This window comes from Haliaeetus leucocephalus, unplaced genomic scaffold (genome assembly GCF_000737465.1).
Source record: "Haliaeetus leucocephalus isolate CR32 unplaced genomic scaffold, Haliaeetus_leucocephalus-4.0 Scaffold626, whole genome shotgun sequence".
Lineage (NCBI taxonomy): Eukaryota > Metazoa > Chordata > Aves > Accipitriformes > Accipitridae > Haliaeetus > Haliaeetus leucocephalus.
The window spans coordinates 2,139,699-2,159,088 of record NW_010973062.1 but is presented as its reverse complement, the minus strand read 5'-3'; the positions used below and the strand labels follow the sequence as shown (position 1 = coordinate 2,159,088).

Sequence of the window (19,390 nt, the reverse complement as noted above, 5' to 3'; positions counted from 1 at the left end):
TCTCTGGTCAAAGCATCCCTTTATATATGGAAACAGGAGGAATGGAATCCCACTAAAAATTAAACCAAACCCAGTATGTTTTAAGTAAGCATATATATATATAAAAATATGCATATATGTGTGCATATATATAAACACATGGTGTTTGTGTGTTCATGTGACTCTCCTAACAAAATAGTATTTATACTGGTTTATATAAAATGCTTATTACTATGGCTACCCAGTGAAAGAAAGCTAATCTCATTTAGGTTTTTCTTGTGGAAGAACACACACAAGAAATTAATTGCACTTATCAAAAACCTCTGTTAGTTCAAATGAATACTGTGCATTTATTTATCCTCGAACAGGTGCAGTTCCCCTACAACATGACAGTGGTAGTTCCGAGTGTTTTCAAATTTGGGTGCCTTTGCAACTACATACATACTCCAAATACACACGTGTTTGAGAGATGGGAGTCTTTGAATACAGACTTTTAATTTTCTTCAACAAACTCTTAGCTCCAGTTAAATTCATCAAACTAATACATAAATATTCTCACTCACTCTCTGTATATATACATATGCATACACACATATATATGCATATACATATACACATATATACACACTCACAAACAGGAAAGCCAAAAATGTTGCCCTTTGCCCAGTAACTTGCAGTATGTTTTGCTTGCTTGTTCTTCTGTTTCAGACAAAAATAACGAGACCTTTTCTCCATCACATGCTCACAAAGGCACAGACAAGCACTAGACAGCACAGGTTGGTACATGAACCAGCCGCAACAGTCAGACAGTGCTCACTAAGTAGCAGGCAACCTTTAACACTTGTTTTGGGAAAGGAAAATGGGATTTGGTAAGTATGGAGCCCAATCATTCCGCATCTTAGCAAAAAGTTAAGGCTTGAGAACCTGGCGGCTTATCAGGCAGATTTCCACAAATACAAACCTCACTGTGGGTGTATTTCAAACTGTCACATAACCATCTAGGAAAGTCCCTGATAAATTACTCCAATGCTGTCTCAAAAGACAAGATTCCCAGTCTAGTAGAGAAATTTTAACAGCAGCAACTGCTTTTATTTCAATACCAAATCTCGGCTTTAGTAAAACCAGTGTAAATTTTCCAGGGACTTAAAATCCTCTCCATAGAAAAGCATTCTGCATTCTCTCACTGCCTAAAAAATATTGCGTCACACACCAAATGGAAACTGTGCAATGAAACATTCAAAACTGTACTGGAGAAACACTGCGTAGGCTGTGAAGAACACGCTCCTTGCATTCCCAGAAATGGTCCATGGAAGTTTCACCATCAAGTGGAAACCGAGTTGTTTTCCAGCTCTAATGTATGAATCTTCCTTCTACGGTTCTTGCATGAAACAGGAACTGTGTTCAACAGCATCTGAAACTCCTCCTTTTACCACTTCTTTTCTTTTTTTTTTTTTTAAATTGGAAATCACAACCCTGGAAGCATTTTGAGCACAAACTGTTCTCATAGATGTCAAAGGGAGTTTTCAACTGACATCACCATGGCCTGAATTTTACCCCTTATGTTTGACCATGTTTTGTGAAATGCCCAGCAAAATGGGGTTTTCCACACAACTGTGACATTTGGGATGCCCCTTGTACAGATAACAGTAAGAAAGGATTTAGACTTGGAGAATATCCACTTACAGATCCCAGATGCCACTCAATGCGTTTTAAAATTCCAAGGAATAAATGCTCTTTGTGCTTGTCCCTAGAGCAGGGCAATGTCTGAAAGGGCACAGGTCATATTTAATTTACCCTGGGCTAGGTATTATTTCCTACAGACAAAATTTTACTTCTGAAGTAATTCACTAGTCTTTATTGCTACTTTTGGTAAAATACTTGTGAAGGAAGAATCTGTATGTTTCAAAATTAAAACCTGTATTTGTTTCAAAACATTTAGCTAGTTTGCATATACAAATTATTCTAGGGCTTTTTTTCTTACATTTGCCCTTTGCTTTCTAAGACAGCAGGTTTCCAGAGTTCTCTGGGTCCAGAAATGTCTTTAACCTACACACACAGAGAGCCACTCAGCTTCACACAAACAAAACCTTTCAATTACAAAGCAGACCCTGCCTAAATAATGTGATCATAGCAGCAAGCCAAACCCTGAAGGAGGTTGATCAAAGTCCAGGAAAACACAGGGTCGTTCCAAAACCCCTTATTCCCACCCACCCCGGAAAATACCAAAAAGTACATACAGGACATTGATTTTATTAAAAATTATGTCATGTGCCAAAAGCTGCACAAATTTGATGTCATTTCTGGATCAAGACTTGGACGCCTGTAGGACTTTTTTCACTCAACTAAAAAAGAAAAAGAAAGGTATCTCTCTCTCCCTAAGTCCTGTCCTGTAATTTCCCAGGCCAAGTGAGACTGTGCAGATCTGTACTTTGGTACGCATGTGTTCATCTGGATTTCCAAAACATCCCTTCTCTCTCCTGTATTCTTTCATCTCCTCCCCTTTGCACCTGCTATTGCCTTTGTTATGCTTCTGATGACCTATATCTTATTCTAAATGTATGTATGTATTAAATATGCCTGTGTGTATATAAATAGACACATATACACAGGATATACAAACACAAGTACATACAGAAACATACATTAAATGCTTGAGATACATGTGTAAATTGGTTTCACGGAGACGCAGTTGGCAATCTTGTATTACTTCAGCTTGGTTTTATAGAAGTGTTCACCTCTCTCCACCCCACCTCCTGAAACTCCTAAGGTGCTAATACAGAGCACTTCTGAGAGTCAAGCCAAGCAAGCTTATTTATCAATCTAAACTTCAAAACCAATACTGTACTACCTTGGCATTACCGTCCTGTTACCTCCTGTGTTAGCCTGAATCACCCTTAAGGTTAATATTCCAGCCTGTGATCAACAGTAAGTTGCTTCAGACAGTGAGGATTCAGCAAATGCAGGGTCATCCACATCTTTGACAGTAGAAAACTAGAACTATATATAGAAAAGTTAGCTTTTTATCATTTTCTTTTAAGACAGTATATAGCCAGCTCAAAAAATGAAACCAGCACATAGGACACTGAGCATACATCCATCATTACAGAAGTCAGTGTGAATTAGACATGAAGTCATTCAAATCATTTCAGTTCTGATCTTAGTGTATCATTTGATTCACCTTTATTGCTTCCAGTGAGTATCTTCATGACCTGTATCTGACTAGCAATTCACTCAGTTTGTAAAAATTTAAATTTACAGTGCTCACTTACCACAGCCTGCAATACGCACATGAATTTTCTCTCATCCTGTCTGTGTATTATGTGCTGAATGACAACTTTTATTTAAAAAGGAATTCAAGAAATAAAATATTACAGGCATTAATAAAACTTCCCAAAGAATGACATAATAGTCCCATAACCCTTTACTGAGTTGAAAACAAAGTGATCTTCAAACCTCTTATTACTGTCATAAAAAATCAAGTACTGTAAAATAACATGTAAGCTAGATAAATTAGACTGGTAAATGAAGAAAATACGATTTTTCTTAATAGGTGAATCTAGTTGTTCTGGTTGTTGGAGCTTCTTTTCCTAGTCATTAAGTCTGATAACATGTCTAACAAGGATTTACAAGAAAAAACCCACCTACTTTATTTTAAAAATAAATTTAGGTGATATCCAGTAATAAGTAGAAACTAAAGTTACTTTGAAAAGGATAACCGGACTAGAAACCACCAAGTGATCTGAAGGCTTGGGAACAGTTCACGTCATTCGTTAACATCCCTTTGAATCACCAGTCACGGGGAGCCAGTTTCTCTTTTCTGACGCTCTTGCGGGGATGACCTTCGTGAGTCTGTCCAGCAGGTGGCTTTGATCCTCTTCCAAACGTGTACAAACCCATCAAGTGAAGTTCCTTCACGCTCAAAACCATCAGTGCTGCAGTAGAAAATTAGTGGCTACATTTAAGTCATTATTTGAAGCCCTCAGGGCTTCTAGAGCATCTCCCCTGGAAAAGCCCATTTCCATAAGTCGTGCAACCTGGAAAAGAAATAACATAACAACAGTTTAGAGTTTTATTCACGCTGTGTGTGCATTAGTCACGTTAACAGTGCCAGAGATCTCTTTTCCACTGATCGGGCTGTTCAAAAGCTTACTTTTTCAGAGAGTAAGCAAGCATGGCTATGCACTGTCACAAAGACATATCTGGGACAGCATGCTTGAGAACATTGCCAAAGAGATGACTGCTTTCTGATACTTTATCCAAAACCAACCGTTTGCTGGAAATGCCACACCTGTATTTTCCTAGCTGGTCCAGTTTTGAAAGAAGAGTAAAATAGAAAGTATGGCACCACACATGACAACTAGAATCTGACCTTGGGGCTTGCTGCTCTTTGACAAGAACAGGACCTCAAGAACCCAACACTGACCAAAATACAGAATTTTACAGTAGATGCAAAAACCTGTCTGGACACCCTTAGCTCTACTTTCCTTGAAAAGACCTACTCTTCCAGATGGCATTAAAAAACTCAAAACTATTCATTCTAGGTAGTTTTTAAAATGAACCTGAAAGTTAGCCCTAAAACAGAGGCAGTACAATACTTAAATGGGTTCAGTAAAATTCTTCAAAGGATTCTACACATTCTCAAAACAGTCTAAGTCAGTGACATTTGATGGAAGAATTACCTGGAAAAGAGCACATTAAGACAGTGATTTTGGTAATCAGTAACAACTTGACCACACCTCTTTATAATATCATGTACTCAACACCCAGCCTTTTTGCTCTGTGCTAACAGATATTCAAACTATCACATGTAAAGAGCAAGGTATGTATAACCAAATTTAATGTATGACTAAATTCCAATCTAAAGTACATTTAGAATCTACAATTCTCAATTAGGTATGACCGAAAGTCACAACAGAACTCATCCACTTTTATGGTTAATCTTCCAGAGGGGGGAAAAACAAAGTGAGAGGGTGCAGGGAGCAGCACATAAAATTAACTGTGGCCACTGGCAGCATAAAGCATTCCCCATCCTGCTCCAAACGGCCTTGTGACCAGACACCACAGCTCCTGAACCTGGGGGTCCTGGGCTACAGGAGCTGACTCCGGGCTACCACTGCTCCTCCTCTGCTTGTACGGAGCCTGCAGCAGCAGAACGAAGCTGAGCAGGGACGCGGCAGAGGCCATTTACATCTCAGGAGCAATCTTCCCAGGGTGCAAAAGCAACGTGCACTAGCACTGAAAGTACTTTAAATGGCTTTTAAAAGAAAGGTGCCGTTAAAAGCAACCTGCCTTTCCTCTAAGACACCTCCAGAACTTTTAGTATTTTTAATCTTCTCTGTTTTGGCAGCTTACTGAGAAACATACTACTGCCAAGTATGCCCAGAGGTGGGGGTCCTCCTTTTCTTAATCTAAATACACCGTTACAAAACGTTCGAAAATGGCTGCCTCGGTTGTCAGAATATCAAATACAGTACTGATCATTTTTGTGCCTTTCCCCCTTTTCTCCCCCCTTACAACCCAATGTCAGTTTCTCACCTTCTTGTAGAGAGAGAAATGAATTGCTACTTTCGACACCTCTGCAACAATAGTGTAACTTCAAACTGGATTTCATAACCCGTAACTTTCTGAAGTTTCCTCTGTCTGATTTTTCATCTAAGATTGTGTTTTTTTATGAGAAAAAGGGCAGGCAGTGGAATAAAAGCTAACCACAGAAAGACGTTTGAGAATAAAGGTTTTTACTGCAGTTGCCATGAATTCTAACCTTAAGAAGTGGTGGATGGAACTGCAATGTTCCCATTTACAGAAATATCCAGCAAGCATCACAGGGAATAGATTGTAACAACAAAAAGCTCTTTTCGTCTGAGAATATTTTAACCACAGGAACTGAATCCAGCTCCAGGAAACAGACATGTATACTGGTAACGGTAATTTAAGGTGCCAAAAAACCCACAAGAAATGCAGAGATTTTTGTACCAAAAGCATTGCAAACGCTTGCAAATTTTAATCTGAAGAACAGAAGAAAACCTTGCATTTCTGCCATTCTAAGACAACTTGTGCAGTTATTGGTACAGTCCTGAGAAATCAAAAGTGCTTAGATTACTTTTTTTTGCAGGGTAACTACACAGCACTGCAAATGACAGCAATCAGGTGAGCTCTACAACTTCCATGCATTAGAAAATATAAGCATATATTGCTTTCATAAGTCTGGGCCTAAAGGCTTTGGGTAAGAATCCAGCACAAATCAGACTAATAACTATTTCATTAGTTCCAGCCCAACAATAAAAGTTCCCATAAGCAGAATGTCAATAAAGCAAATAAACAAACCAACCCAGCAGGTAGATCTTTTGGTCCACCCCATACCTGGCACCGAGTAGGCTTTCAGGCTGGCCAGAACTAAGTTTTTAGGTTTTGTCTCAGGTGTTCTTTGGTGTGGGGGTTTTCTTTTCTTTTTTTTTTTTTTTTTCCTTTTTGGACACAGCCCAGCAGGGTTGCAGTCAAAACCACCAGTGCAGTTACATTTTTGAACATTTTGAATATAATCTAACATTGACTCAAAACTAGAAATCAGATCACAGCAAAGATTTCTGTTTGGGACAAGCTCATTTTAAACTAACTAGAAATGACAGCATGGTGCTAGCAAGTGTTGATTTATCTCCCTAAAAAAAGGAAAAAGGGAAAGAAAAACTCACCCTTGAAACCTACTCTTGTTCAAGGGTAGCAGAGAACTTAGACTATAAAATGGCTAATGCAGCTAACTGCAGATAGGCTACAACCAGAGAACTTGATTGTATGCAATAAATCCTGAATACAGAAATAAGACCAATCTTAATTCTTAAATTTCCTAGTAAATCATCCTCTCTTTTGAGAAGAAAACTATCAATAAAAATCTAAAAATCTAAATCTATACAGTAAGTCTAAATCTATACAGTAAGTCTAAATCTATACTTGATAGAAAAAACACAAACTTCTCTGTGGCATCTCTATGTGAAGTCAGTCAACCCCATTATTGAGGGAAACATCCAAGTTTCAGACCAAAAAACTTATTGCCAAAACTTTAATTTCAAAAACCTACATGACTGAATTGGAAACTTAAGCTGGAGACCTCAGTGAAGGAAAACTTGCATGTCTACAAGACAAATAATGAAATCTATTTCTCATTCTTCCTTCTTTGAAACATTTATTTTATCAGATTTGAATAGCCCCCACTAGTGAAACTGTCTCATCTTTAAATGCAAAAGACAAGCAGTTACACATAAAAGCAGAAACTCCCAAGTTGATCTGTAACTCTGGTTTGGATGGTAATGACAATTTGCTGTCTCTGTATTGTGACTGTTATCTGATATTCTAATTTGTGCTGCTATAGAGAATGTTTAAGAAACTGTGCCAACAGCTTATAAAAAATTAGTAGAGGTAATTCCTAACCAGTTTTTTTAAATGCCATTTTACAATAGAAAAATGTTTACCTGCTCTTCAGAAACCTCGGTAGGTGGAGGTGTGTCTTGTTCAGATGGGCGATGATCTTGATAATTCGCATTATGTCTATGACGTAAAGGAGGAAACAGTCTATTCCAGTTAATCATCCCACCCTGAAACCAGACACTGCTGTCAGTCTTTGCAAAAAGAACTACAGATATTTTTAAACAAAAAGATCATCCACCCCACATAATACGAAAGGCAAACGTTTGAGTAAAATAGTTTATTTTAAACAACAAAAACTGCTGCAATGTCTTATGAAGTAAAAATTGGGACTGGTTACTGCTTTACTAGTTATTAGAAGTAATGACTGTAAATTAAGGAAAAGTACTAACAGAAGGAGGAAAGGATGTTTCACGTCCATTGTGAAAGATTTGGTTTACAACAGTGCTAGATTTCTGAGGCTGAAGGATTGCTCTCTTTACTGATGGGGATTTGCCTGGCAAGAGATGGAACACTGGGTCCTGCAAGTGTTTTGCAAGACTGCTGCTGGAGTTAACCAGGGAAAAAGAGTGCAAGAAATAAGAGAGAGGAAAAAGCAAAAATGGATTCTCAGTGCATCAGCAAAACCACATCAGGAAACTCAGAAGCAGCCCAACCTTCAGGATACCTGTGATTTCCATGCAAGTCATTACTTCTGTGACACCAACACAACTATTACAGACACACAGACCACCTCACCTAACTTCCACCTATTAAATAACATTGCAAAATCTGGCCGTGTTCCAGTGCCAAAATATTTTGTAACTACAGAGTAATAATACAAATACACAGCAGTAACGTACGTATGGTGTAAATCACAGAACTGAAACTTTAACAACCAAGCTTCAAGTCTTGTAATAGTAAGACATTTAGAATATAAAGTACAAATACTAAAGTACAAGCTTTATAATTGTCCAGAAATAATTAATCCTCATTTTATTAGCTTAAACAAACTTTTTTTAAGGGATTTTGTGTCACACCAAAACCACAGGCCCTGCAAGCAGGGAAGAAGAGCAAACCACAAATCTCTCTTTTCTATACAATTTGTTAAAACACTTTTTGCAGTTTGCCTTGTCCTTTTCCTCCTCCCCTGCTCCCTCCGTTACTATGGAGAAGATCCCCCTCCCTTTCTGTATGTATAGGACAGGGACTTCCTTCCTCTAGTTGCTCTATTTTAGTTCTATAATGTCGTTTCTCAGAAGACCTTCCTCTTAAGAGGTTTTTCTTTTCTTTCTCAGCGAGGGCTCTTCCTGCCTTTATGTACCCCTAGAGCATTAAATGCTCTCTGCTCAATCAGATCAGCAGCAGCTAAACCTGCTCCTAGACCCCCCCCCCCCCAAAAAAAAAAGTTTATTTAGTTTTCTGGCCCTTTCCTTTGTTTTCTTCCTTTCTCTCCAGAGGAGACCCAATCAGCCCAGACACCACAGGGGGCAGTGCAATAGCACACTTAAAAAACATCTGGGGAGTCACGAGATTTGAAACACTGGCTTGTGAACTGTTCCAGTCCCTTATATAGTAGAGCACATTTTTCCCTGTGAAGATGTGCAATAGCTAGGAGTCATCACTAGTTTTCAAGACATAGTTTCCACTGTTCGTGATTTTGAATTTAAAAAATGATTATGTGTCTACATTTCTATTTAGCGTACTGCGTAAAACATTTGCTTAAAAGTCACGAGGTTTTAACCAAAGGATTCTGTATAAGCCTTGCGTTAGCCAAACAGCGTAGTGTAGTAAAAAGGAGAATTGGTTTGTAGGTTAAACCCAGAAAGGGATGTCAGACCTTCTACTGACACCATGGCACTACTCCGTGGTCTTAGAAAATCACATCCTGTACTTCCCCATCTATAATTTCCCTTAATTCAGAATTATGTTGAGTTTTAGTTCATTAACTTTGAATTTCTGAAAGTCTGCTAAGCTCTATAGTTCAGCAAGAACACTGCACTAATGCTGCTTTGCCTGTTTTCATTCTTTTGAAAAGACCTGAGGAAGAGAAAATAACGCTTCCACAGGTCATTCACATTAAATTGGTGAATTGAAAAATGCCAACAGGACTATGAGACGTTCCTTTGAAGCACCAGAAGTCATACAGATGTATGTGATGATGTAAATGATATATAAAATCTACAATAAATGTACTAATTTAGCAGTATCCCAGCGTATCTGAAGACTGAAATAAACGTACCTTTCCAGCTATGCCTTCAGCTTCAATACTGAGCTGCCTATTCCAGTTTGGTTTTGCATTGTCCCTGTCTTGCGCGCTTGTCACCTAACACTACAAAGAGACTTGTCTACTTCCTTAGCCTAAGCTTACAATGCATTTTAAATTAACATACGCAGAATTCATTGCTTTCAATAAAAAAAAGCAGATTCCTTACCAAGGTAACTTTGGTTTTGAAAGTTTACAGCAGAGACCTTGATAAACTACAGATGTGGACTGATGTATTCAGAAGAGTTCCACATGAAGACTGCGAACTCTTTCCCAGAAATAACAGACCAGAAAACTTAGATCAAAATACTTGTGAAAAATCTTTTTCAGTTGCCCTCAGAATATTTCAGTTACCTTTGGAAATTGCGACAAACATAACCCATCAGTTCTTAACTATAATGGTATATGAACACTTATGTTTAGGATTAATCCCAACATTATGGTCCACTTCTCATCTGTGTATTACTTTACAAACTGCACCAAAACCAGGCACATTAGGCTTCTTTATCTTGACTGCAAGAAAATTGTTTCCCCTCACAGACTTGCCTCTAATTACATGATAGACATGCACAAAGTCAGGCTCGAAAGAGCAGAGGTTCGGGGAACGGCAGCAGGAACTATGGGACTGGTACTGCGGCCAATCCCATAGAGTAAAGGTAAGGAAAAATTAGGAAGTGCAGCTAATGACTCAGATCCACAGAAGATGGAGATCAAGGCTATCGATTTCCAGTGTGGATGGTGACTGTGTAAAGACTTTCAGACAACTTTAACTATCACAGCAGAAATACATGAAGATCTGTGAAGTTTAATTTGACCCAAAGCAAACAGCAAAAAATATATCGCAAATTCCAGTTAAAAACTGTGCAGAAGGAGATTTCCAGACCAATACTCCTCCTTGCCTCACAGAAATGATTTTGCAGACGTCCCCTTCATAATTTTACAATAATTTCTCTGTTACAGTGGTTTTGACCATGCTAACACACTTACTCTGCGAGAAGTCAGGAAGATTTCACATGAAGATATCCAATCTGACGTATTTATTTAAGTGATGCTTCTAAACCACCTGAAAGTCCCTACTGGGGAATGAGCAAACAATATTTATGCATTGCACAATATACTTGAGCCCTGGCACCAGCACCCAACAGCACAGGTGAGCTCACACCCATCTCCTTACCCTCCACAGGAGCCTTGTCTCAGGTAACAGAGCTCTCCGGAGTGGTCCAAAACAGAGGAAGAAAAGGAGCTAATAATTAAGCAGTGAGAATGATCAAGGGTCCAGTATGTCAGCTCCTTTCCTGAGCAGCACCTTCAGTGAGAAGTGTCTGCCAGTCTAATCCCTTTAATGAAATCCAGGCAGTTCTTCTATGATGCTGGTTTGTCCACTTGTTATAAAAAAAAATTAAGTTTAATACTAAATGGTTTGGGGGCTGGGACTTAACATGACTCAGGAGTAGGTAAGGAGGATGCATTAAACCTCTTATATTCAGGGCCAGTTTCCACAACTGACAGACTCAGGCTATCTTGCACTGAGATTATCTCAGGCGACATTTTTCTTCGTCCTAAATCTTAGGTATCGGCAAGCAGCAAGCGCAGGTGCTGCTCCAAGAGGAAAGGGAATCTGAGAGCCAAGGGTGACAACAAGGCAAGCAGAGGCAGTGGCCTCACCGAAATGTGCTGTGTTCCCACAAGATCCAAGTGAGAAGAGCAAAGCAGGTCCAGTGACAGTAACCATGGTCAGCCAAAAGTCCAGACTGCCGGGCAGGTGTAGGATCAAGCCTAGAAGTCAAGTCAATGGGTCAGGAGCAGGGAGGGAGATAACACTGGTTGGCACATGTGTATCCACAAAGCTCAGCAAGGACCAAGGGCGAGGATCTGAACTTAAAAGCAACTCCCAGTCAAAGCGGGTGAGGCCCCAACAAGGCTTCTCCCAGGTATTTCTAACCATAGCTCCTTCTCGCACAAGTCTGCTCCGAGGCTGAAGAGCTGTACTGTACCAGAGCTGCCCTCAGCACAGGCAGCCAAACCCCTAGAGAGCCTGTTGGGGCACTCGGGGACACGACATAAACCAATGCCTTCCCCCAGTCAGTGCTCTGGACAGTAGTCACTTGTCACATTTTTGACACAAAGGTAAGATTTCTTGTTCATGTCAGCTTCCTTAGTCCAATTTTTCCATGTCCAATTGTGTGAATGTTGCAAGATTTACTATAGCAAAAGGAAATTTTTTTTTTGCATTTAATTCTCCACTGCTTTGTTTGTGCTGCAGGATGAGAGGCTCAAGGCGGCTTTCTCTGCTTATGGCATGAAAACAGCCCCAAGCTCACTGTAGTCAAGAGACTGAAGGTTCCCATCAATTTGCATGCACTGGTCCCAGTGCCTGCAGCGGGATGCTGTGAAGAACATCTAGTCTCCATTGCCAGCTGTCATACTTGTTTTCATGGTGTTAATCAGAAACTCTGTTTTGGAAGTCCTGACTGCTGCGCTACTAGAGAGAGACAAGCACTGAAAAATTCAGTCTACAGACTATCATTCATAAAAATACTTTGTACAAATTGGTGACTGGACCCTTATTTCTGTCTGCAACGTAGTCTTCCTCATGTCAGCAGGAAAAACACTTAACAAATAGACTGCTTCATTAATTATTTGACTACAAGGGTGTCGGACACACCTAAGAAAGGCCCCTATCAGCCCTTCCTCCTCCCTTACTCCTAGGTTGTAAATTTTTAACTAAAGAAAAATTCAGTTTCCTTTGGTTTAGCAGTGCAAAGACTGGGTTAATCGGTTGATTGTAAATTCTTTGTTACTGCCTGATAGGAGACAAACATACCAAGGAGACCATTTTATCGGTCTCTGATAAATCACTACTACAAGTGGATTAGGAGAACACTGGTGATGTTGGAATTTCTGTTACAGGAAGACAACAAACCGGTCCCAAGTTTAGATGACCAAAGAATGAGATTTAACAAAGGAATGGATTAAGGGAATGGGAAAATAGCAGCTCTTCATTGCAGAAAAGGTTGTAAGGAAATGCCACATTGATGACTTATTCTTGGACGGGTGCTGGGGCTTTACATACTGAAGTTGTGCCTTGTGAGGTCACATCCTTGATGTCTTTTTTTGTTTTGGGTTTTTTTTCTTCTTTTCTATTTTTTTTTTTTCTGGTGTCTGGGACAATACTGTTTACAAGTATCCTCCTTTCCAACAGAATAAGGAAGAGGTATCTAGAGCTAGCAAATATCTCCGTACAGCCTGCTAAAACGCCAGTTATGCCATGTCTTTTCATGTAATCTCCTTCCTCTCTTTTTGAAAAGCAGGTCTACCTGCTTCCCATATACATACCTGCCATGGCATATTTTGTAAAAGCACTTCTTATCCAAAGCTTGACAATTAAAAATGTTGTATTATGGACAATTAACAAATATGCAGTTAAGTAGCTGTCACATCTGCACATATTTTAATTAGACTAATTTCAAAAGAAATGAAATAACATGCTTTATAAAAGTGCTCTTGAAAGTGATGCATGTGGTTAAGATATTTTGATAACGTTATCTCATGTATATGGTTAATGCCAACTCGCCATCTGTTTGCACAAACAGGAAGCACCTCCTGATATCTGTCCTGTTCACCTTTTCTTAACATAACAACCGCAGCAAGAGAAAAAAAAAAGAAAAAAAAAAAAAAAAAGGAAATTGCTTTGCATTTCATCTTCTAAAGTAACATTTTTAAAATTTGCTACTCTGCATAAGAGCCATTACTTGGTACAGACATAAATATCGTCTTACTTCTTTCATATAAAGCTTCAATTTAAAAAATTTACTGAAAGCAAGAAACACTTATTTGCTTTTCAGACCTAAATTTTTCTACAAGTTATTGACTCCAAAGTACACATACTAATGATATAAACAAAGAAAAAGCATAGCCATGAATGACACAATGATACCTGCTGCCCTGAATACTGCGTAAGAAAGATCAATGGCAATGCTGAAATTTCCAGTAGACTTATTCAAATGTCTAGCCTGCTTTTTTCTGTGAGGACAAAACTCTTCTGGGTTTTTAGGTTGTTTTTTTTTTTAAATTTTTTTTTTTTACTTTAATAACTTCCTTCTTTTGAAGGAGAGTAGAAATGTAACAGTATTAGTGTTCTGAGCATCGTTCTTAATGATGGAAAGAATTTTTCACCAAGCACTACAGCAATTTCTAATGATATTCCAATTTCCTCTGGAAATTTATCCTACAGACAAGTCTCTTTAGCCAAGAGGCTCTGTCTCCAACTCTTAGTTGCTGCATCCTGAACTTTGATGCCTGCACTGTCCCAGAGGAGCTCACGTTTCACAGAAGTTCAGAAATCCACATGTGGTCTTTTCTGAAGCCTGATCAGCTATTTCCTTTGAAATCTAGGAGGAACACCTTAATCTGGCCTCTGAGGCTGCCTGAGAGACAATGGAAGGCATTTCAGCACAGGCACGATGCCTTCATAGCAGCAGAAGCCAGAAATGCCAACGGGGAGGCACATCTGCTCCCTGGAGGCGAGGTGGGAAGGGCTGCCTCTGCTACGGCATTCCAGCCAGATGCAGACAGCTGTGAACGCTTCCTCACGTACTTGTGCATGCCCAAGCTCTTGGCCCTGTAGACCACTGCTTGTCGCACACGACAGCAAGGGGTGCCACTGTCTGACTCAGACACACGACTGGCTGCCAATAAGTGAAGAGGTATGTAGGTACTCCCAAAACCCGGCGGTTAGCTCAGAACACTGCAAGAGTCAGACTACTCTGCATTTAACCTGTTGCAGTAAGGGTAAATACCTATTCTGTACCAAACTGTGCATCACAGTAACATTCACTTTTCATTACTGCTGTGATGCAGTAATTCAACCAGAAAGTGATGGATCACTACGGCAAGAAGAAAGAAAGATATTTCATATCAAGCAGAAGTTGAAAGATGGCATTTTTGAGAACGGATGTTATTCCTTTGTCCAACATCAGGGAAGTGTTGAGCAGAACTCTCAGACTTTGTTTGCAATAATAAATGAGGATTTGGATCTTCTCTAGACAGCAGAGACAGGTCTTCAACCACCTTTTCAAAATACTTCCTTTTCCAAACTTCCTGGCTTCCCTTGCTTGTGTTCTTCATCCAAACTGGGTTCTTGCTGGCACTGTGACATCACAGATATGGTCATGGCTACATCAGTTGAAAACATGCATTGCATCCATGTCACACTATTGGCAGTGGGCCTTGTCATTTTTTCCCACAGAAATGTCAGGTATATATTGAAAAGTAAGTTCCCATTATCAAAAATTAATCTTGTGGGTGAGTGCCTTGTGAGAGGTGAAGCTGTCGATCATAATCACCAGCTAAATTTTAAGGAATGACATGATTTGGAGCTGTTCATATGTTTGGCATTCAACACTTGCTGAGTGAGATAATCCGGAGGGGGGGTCCAGTGAGCCAAATGCTGATGGCAGGTCCACCAGCATGAACTTGCAGTCTGTACTTGAGGAAATAATGTTAGCTCTGTTTTAGACATTTTACACAAAACAAAGACAGTTCTAATCCTTACTACATGGCTCTTTGGATGTTGACTGGTGATTAGACAGATAAACCTTCATTCACCTCCTGTGCACAAACCTTTTCAAAGAGTAATAAGTAAAGGCTGAAAGAAAAGTGAGAAATCAGAGTTCCAAAATTGTTTTGATTTGACAAGCTGAGATAACAAACACTGGGCACAAAGAAAACTCAAACCCAAATTCTCCAACATACTAGCATGAACACATACCGGAATATATAAAGGGCTAGCCTATGATGACGTAGGGAAAAAACCAGATTAGCATCCCATTTTGGGATGTAAAGATTCAAGTTCTGTCTTAGGTTGCAAATAGGAGGGGCTTCCATTTGTTGACATCTCAAAGTCAACATACAAGGATGGCGTCATACTTGCAACACTGTTCCGCGAAACTTTTTTATCTGTTGTGCCTCTTAAAGGTAGTGCATTAATGAATGACTGGTGAAACCGGCCTGCAGTTGTTACGTGCTAATATCAGAGTTCTAATCAGAAAACCTGAATACTAAGATGGACCACTTACTATCTGAACTACATCCTTCTTGTTTACTACACGCTATGGAAGATGACACTAGGAAAAAGAAATGGCCCATCAAGACTCTCTCAGTGCAGACTGGAAGGACAACAGAAGCAGCCCTGGAATCCAATAACCAACCACCCTCAAACTGGATGCCTTATTTGCCCCATGTTCAAAGCCAGAAATGAAGTGACAGGTACAGCTAAAAAGAAACTTGCCTTCTGTAACCAGGAACTGGTCAGACAACAGAGAATTAAATACTCTGGAAATGCTTGGGGAGATTTGTACACCAGGAGGTTTTTTATGGGGAACTGCCTCAGGTTAAATTGTTAGAGGAAGAGAATACAGAACAATCACATAAGAGAATAAACATACTCTATTTCTCAAAAAATATTTCCTTTGAAATAAAACAATATTTTGCTTTGGGAAGCTGTCCAACCACTGTATCAACCACTGCTTCTCCAGGGAAATTGATTACAAATAAATCAAATTCAAAGGCTATAGCTCAAAAGCCCAGTCAGACAGAAAGAGAATTTCATAATTCCAGTCCAAGAAAAAAATGATAGTTCAAAGTGTGAGTGGTGTCCTACCGAGGAGTAGGAGTCAGAGATAGTTAGCCTTGTGACTGTGACAACTGGCTGTTAATGAGACACATTCAGCTTATTCTAGTGGTACTACTAGTGTCTGTCAGCTTGTGGAATTGCCAACTTCCATGAAAAAGACAGAAAAATAAAGTGGTAGTCTGTAGAGGAGAGAGTCATAAACTGTTCATTACCTGGATCATCACTCTGGAAATTCATCATTTTTAATTTCACACCTAGAATCCATGAAAAAAGTTATTCAGAAAAAGAAACCAGAAATATCTAAATAGCAGTGGGTTATCAACTGCTGCAAATCTTACTGAAGTGAAACATTAAAAAACCAGAGTTCACACATGCCAACATCAGCAGTACATGCAGTTTTTATACTCAACAACCTCTAATAGTAAAGCTCCCCTTTTGAAATAAAACCAGGATTATTCTCAACACAAAGAAAACATTATTAAACAATTACAGAGAATAATCAAGAAGAAAATGCCAGAAGAGTGCCAAAAAGCAAAGGATGAGTCAAAGACTCACTGAGGTCTGAATGAGAAGATACTGTTTTCTCTACAAAAATGGAAGCTGTCTGTGATTTGAAAAAAGGCTTGGGGTGTGTCCACTCGTATATTGGCATGCAGAGGAAGGGAAGAATGAAGGAATACTGAGTCTAAATTTAGCCACTATGATTACTGCTGCAGCATACATGCTTCATTCATGGGCTGAAATAAACCCATAAATCACTTATTAGTTAACAGAATTCTTTAAAAATATGATGTCAAATCTTGTACACACATCTCAGGAGTCTGAGCTCGATTAACTTTTTTATCCTATTGGTACCCTACGCATAGTTGTCTTTGAAGTTTATGGCAAGGTTGCTAGGGGCAGTTTCTATTCAATTATGTCACAAAATCCCAAAGTAGCCTTAGGTAACACAGACTAGTTGGAATGGAAGCCTAACTAGACAAAAAGACTGCGTAACACTTGGCTGAAAATCTCACCCGTTTATTTAGGTAAAGCAGTGTGGTAGATTCCCTCCAGGCAATGATGCGTACATCTGTGGAACAATACGAACAGGCTGCTTCCATCCAAAGTCCTGGCTGTAAGAGCAAGAGTTTATATGGAGCCAGCAATGTATAAAGGTTGCAGAAGGTCTTCAGGGTTCAAAATGTCTGTTTGAAGGTCTTGTTGTTGGTACTCAAACTTGTGAAGTTATTCAAGAAGACTTCATCAAAGTGGTATCTTAGTGCCAGTGGGAGAGTTAAAGAATATGCTCAGGTCTGGTTCTTACACTACTTTGATAAAGCAGAAATGGACTATCTGGGAGTATATTCACTGAGGGATTTTTTTCTACCATTGTGAATGAGGATAACATTCCTGAGGAGGAATTCTTGGTGCCAGGGAAGTCTTCACTCCATTAATCTATTTTTTCCCAAGGTCAGGAGTTTACCACTTCCATATAACCAGAAGGTAAACGAGTGATCGAGCCTCACAGTCCATAGTTGACAAAATGTGAAACTTGCACATTTCTCAGGATATGAGACTCCTCACAACAATAAAGCACTCAGTGTGCCTACCCACAGAGCATCCCTCCAGTGTCCCAGGAGAAAGACATCTAACAAATGAACAATTAGAGGAAGTCACATTGTTATAGAAGAAGTCTGGTCTTTGCAAGCAGTAGAATCTCATACAGAGATGCCGTGTGATATGAATCAAAGGAGAATCTGGCCTCACTGAAAAGTAATGGCAGCTGGAATAGAAGAACAAAAAGACAGGAGGCAAAAGACAAAATAAGCTTAAAGTGGACAATAGGGCAGAAAAGAGGTAGTGAAATGAAGATTTTCATATATGGCTGTAGGGTTATCACACAGTCTGAAGCAACCTGGTGAAGCTCTTTTCTGAGCCAAGAAATTTAAAAGAAACCAGTAAGCAGGGAACATGGTGTCTTCAACACGCTCCGCACGAATGAAGGAATAAATGCTCTGTGGATACAGAAAGCATTTTTACAAGGTGAAGGGACTGAGGTTCATACACTGCCCCCCCCCCGAATGGGCAGAGGGATGAGCGCTCACTCAAAGGAGAAGTGGTACTTAGCTGCCAACAGAAGGCGCTGACCACCTTTTCTGCAACTTTCCAGCACCTTCCACATATCTGTCTTTAGCGACAACAGTGTTGTCAATAGTACCTAGGCACAGACTCCTCCCTTATCTACTTATCTACTTGCAAAATATCTGCCAACCTCCCTCCAAGTTTCTCAATAGGAAGTGAAAGTCAAGTTGACTCCCTGCTGCCACACTGGTGCACACATGCAGCAGCTGCTTCCCTTTTCTCACGAGGGCTTTCATTTGGGTTACAGAAAAGATAAACTTTAAAAAAATGCTGGGAAATGAAAGAGGTCAAGAAATAGAAAAGTCAGGAGAGGAAGACCAAAACGTTCACTGATATTACAATATCGAAAGGATAAAATAGTGCCCAAAGACCTCAACTACATCTTGTCTGAACAAGAGAAAGGCAGGAGGCATCCAACCCTAAAATCCTACAAGCTTCATGATGCATCAGCAAATGATTACTGGTGGTGAGACACTATGGGAGAGAACTTTCCCCAAAATGAAGAAGGATTTTGTACAGGAGCAAACACAAAGTATGGGAAACAATGGAGATGAAGGGGAAGAGATGATGAAAATGTGAGAGGAAAACGGCATAGTGGGGAATGAAAATGGGAAAGTGATATGAAGGGCAAAAAGAGATCAGATAATGGGAAAAAAAGAAAAATAGGATAAATTATTTAAATTAGGAAACAGGATAGACAAAAGAGTGGGAAAGAAAAGAACTAAGACTCTAAAGTTTTAAAAGCAGTAACAAAATAGCAAGCTGGTGTTTTTTGAGGGAATGAATACATATGGTACACGTTTTATCCTACTGCCTCAAAAGGTGCAGGGAGGTGATGCTCAGTAATTCTCTATTTGTGACAAGTTCATAATTTCTCAAGATTTTCCAGGGAAGAAAAAAAAGAACAGAAAGTTTTCGATATGCACGGTACCATCTGTTTAACGGCTGTATCCACAGCAACTAGAAACCAAGACAAAAATCAGTCACCATGT

General features: G+C 39.5%; 1 protein-coding gene across 1 annotated transcript in view; it reads right to left on the bottom strand.

Annotated features, from left to right (window-relative positions):
* Positions 1–3,287: 3,287 nt before the first annotated feature.
* Positions 3,288–19,390, bottom strand: part of UBAC2 (UBA domain containing 2) — a 102,679-nt gene continuing 86,576 nt past the window's right edge. The window contains exons 8-9 of the mRNA XM_010578297.1: positions 7,443–7,565; positions 3,288–4,013 (exon numbers count right to left, since the gene is read on the bottom strand). Of these exons, the coding sequence (XP_010576599.1) occupies positions 3,906–4,013; positions 7,443–7,565 (231 nt within the window). The 3' untranslated portion in view covers positions 3,288–3,905. The remainder of the gene's footprint in view (positions 4,014–7,442; positions 7,566–19,390) is intronic.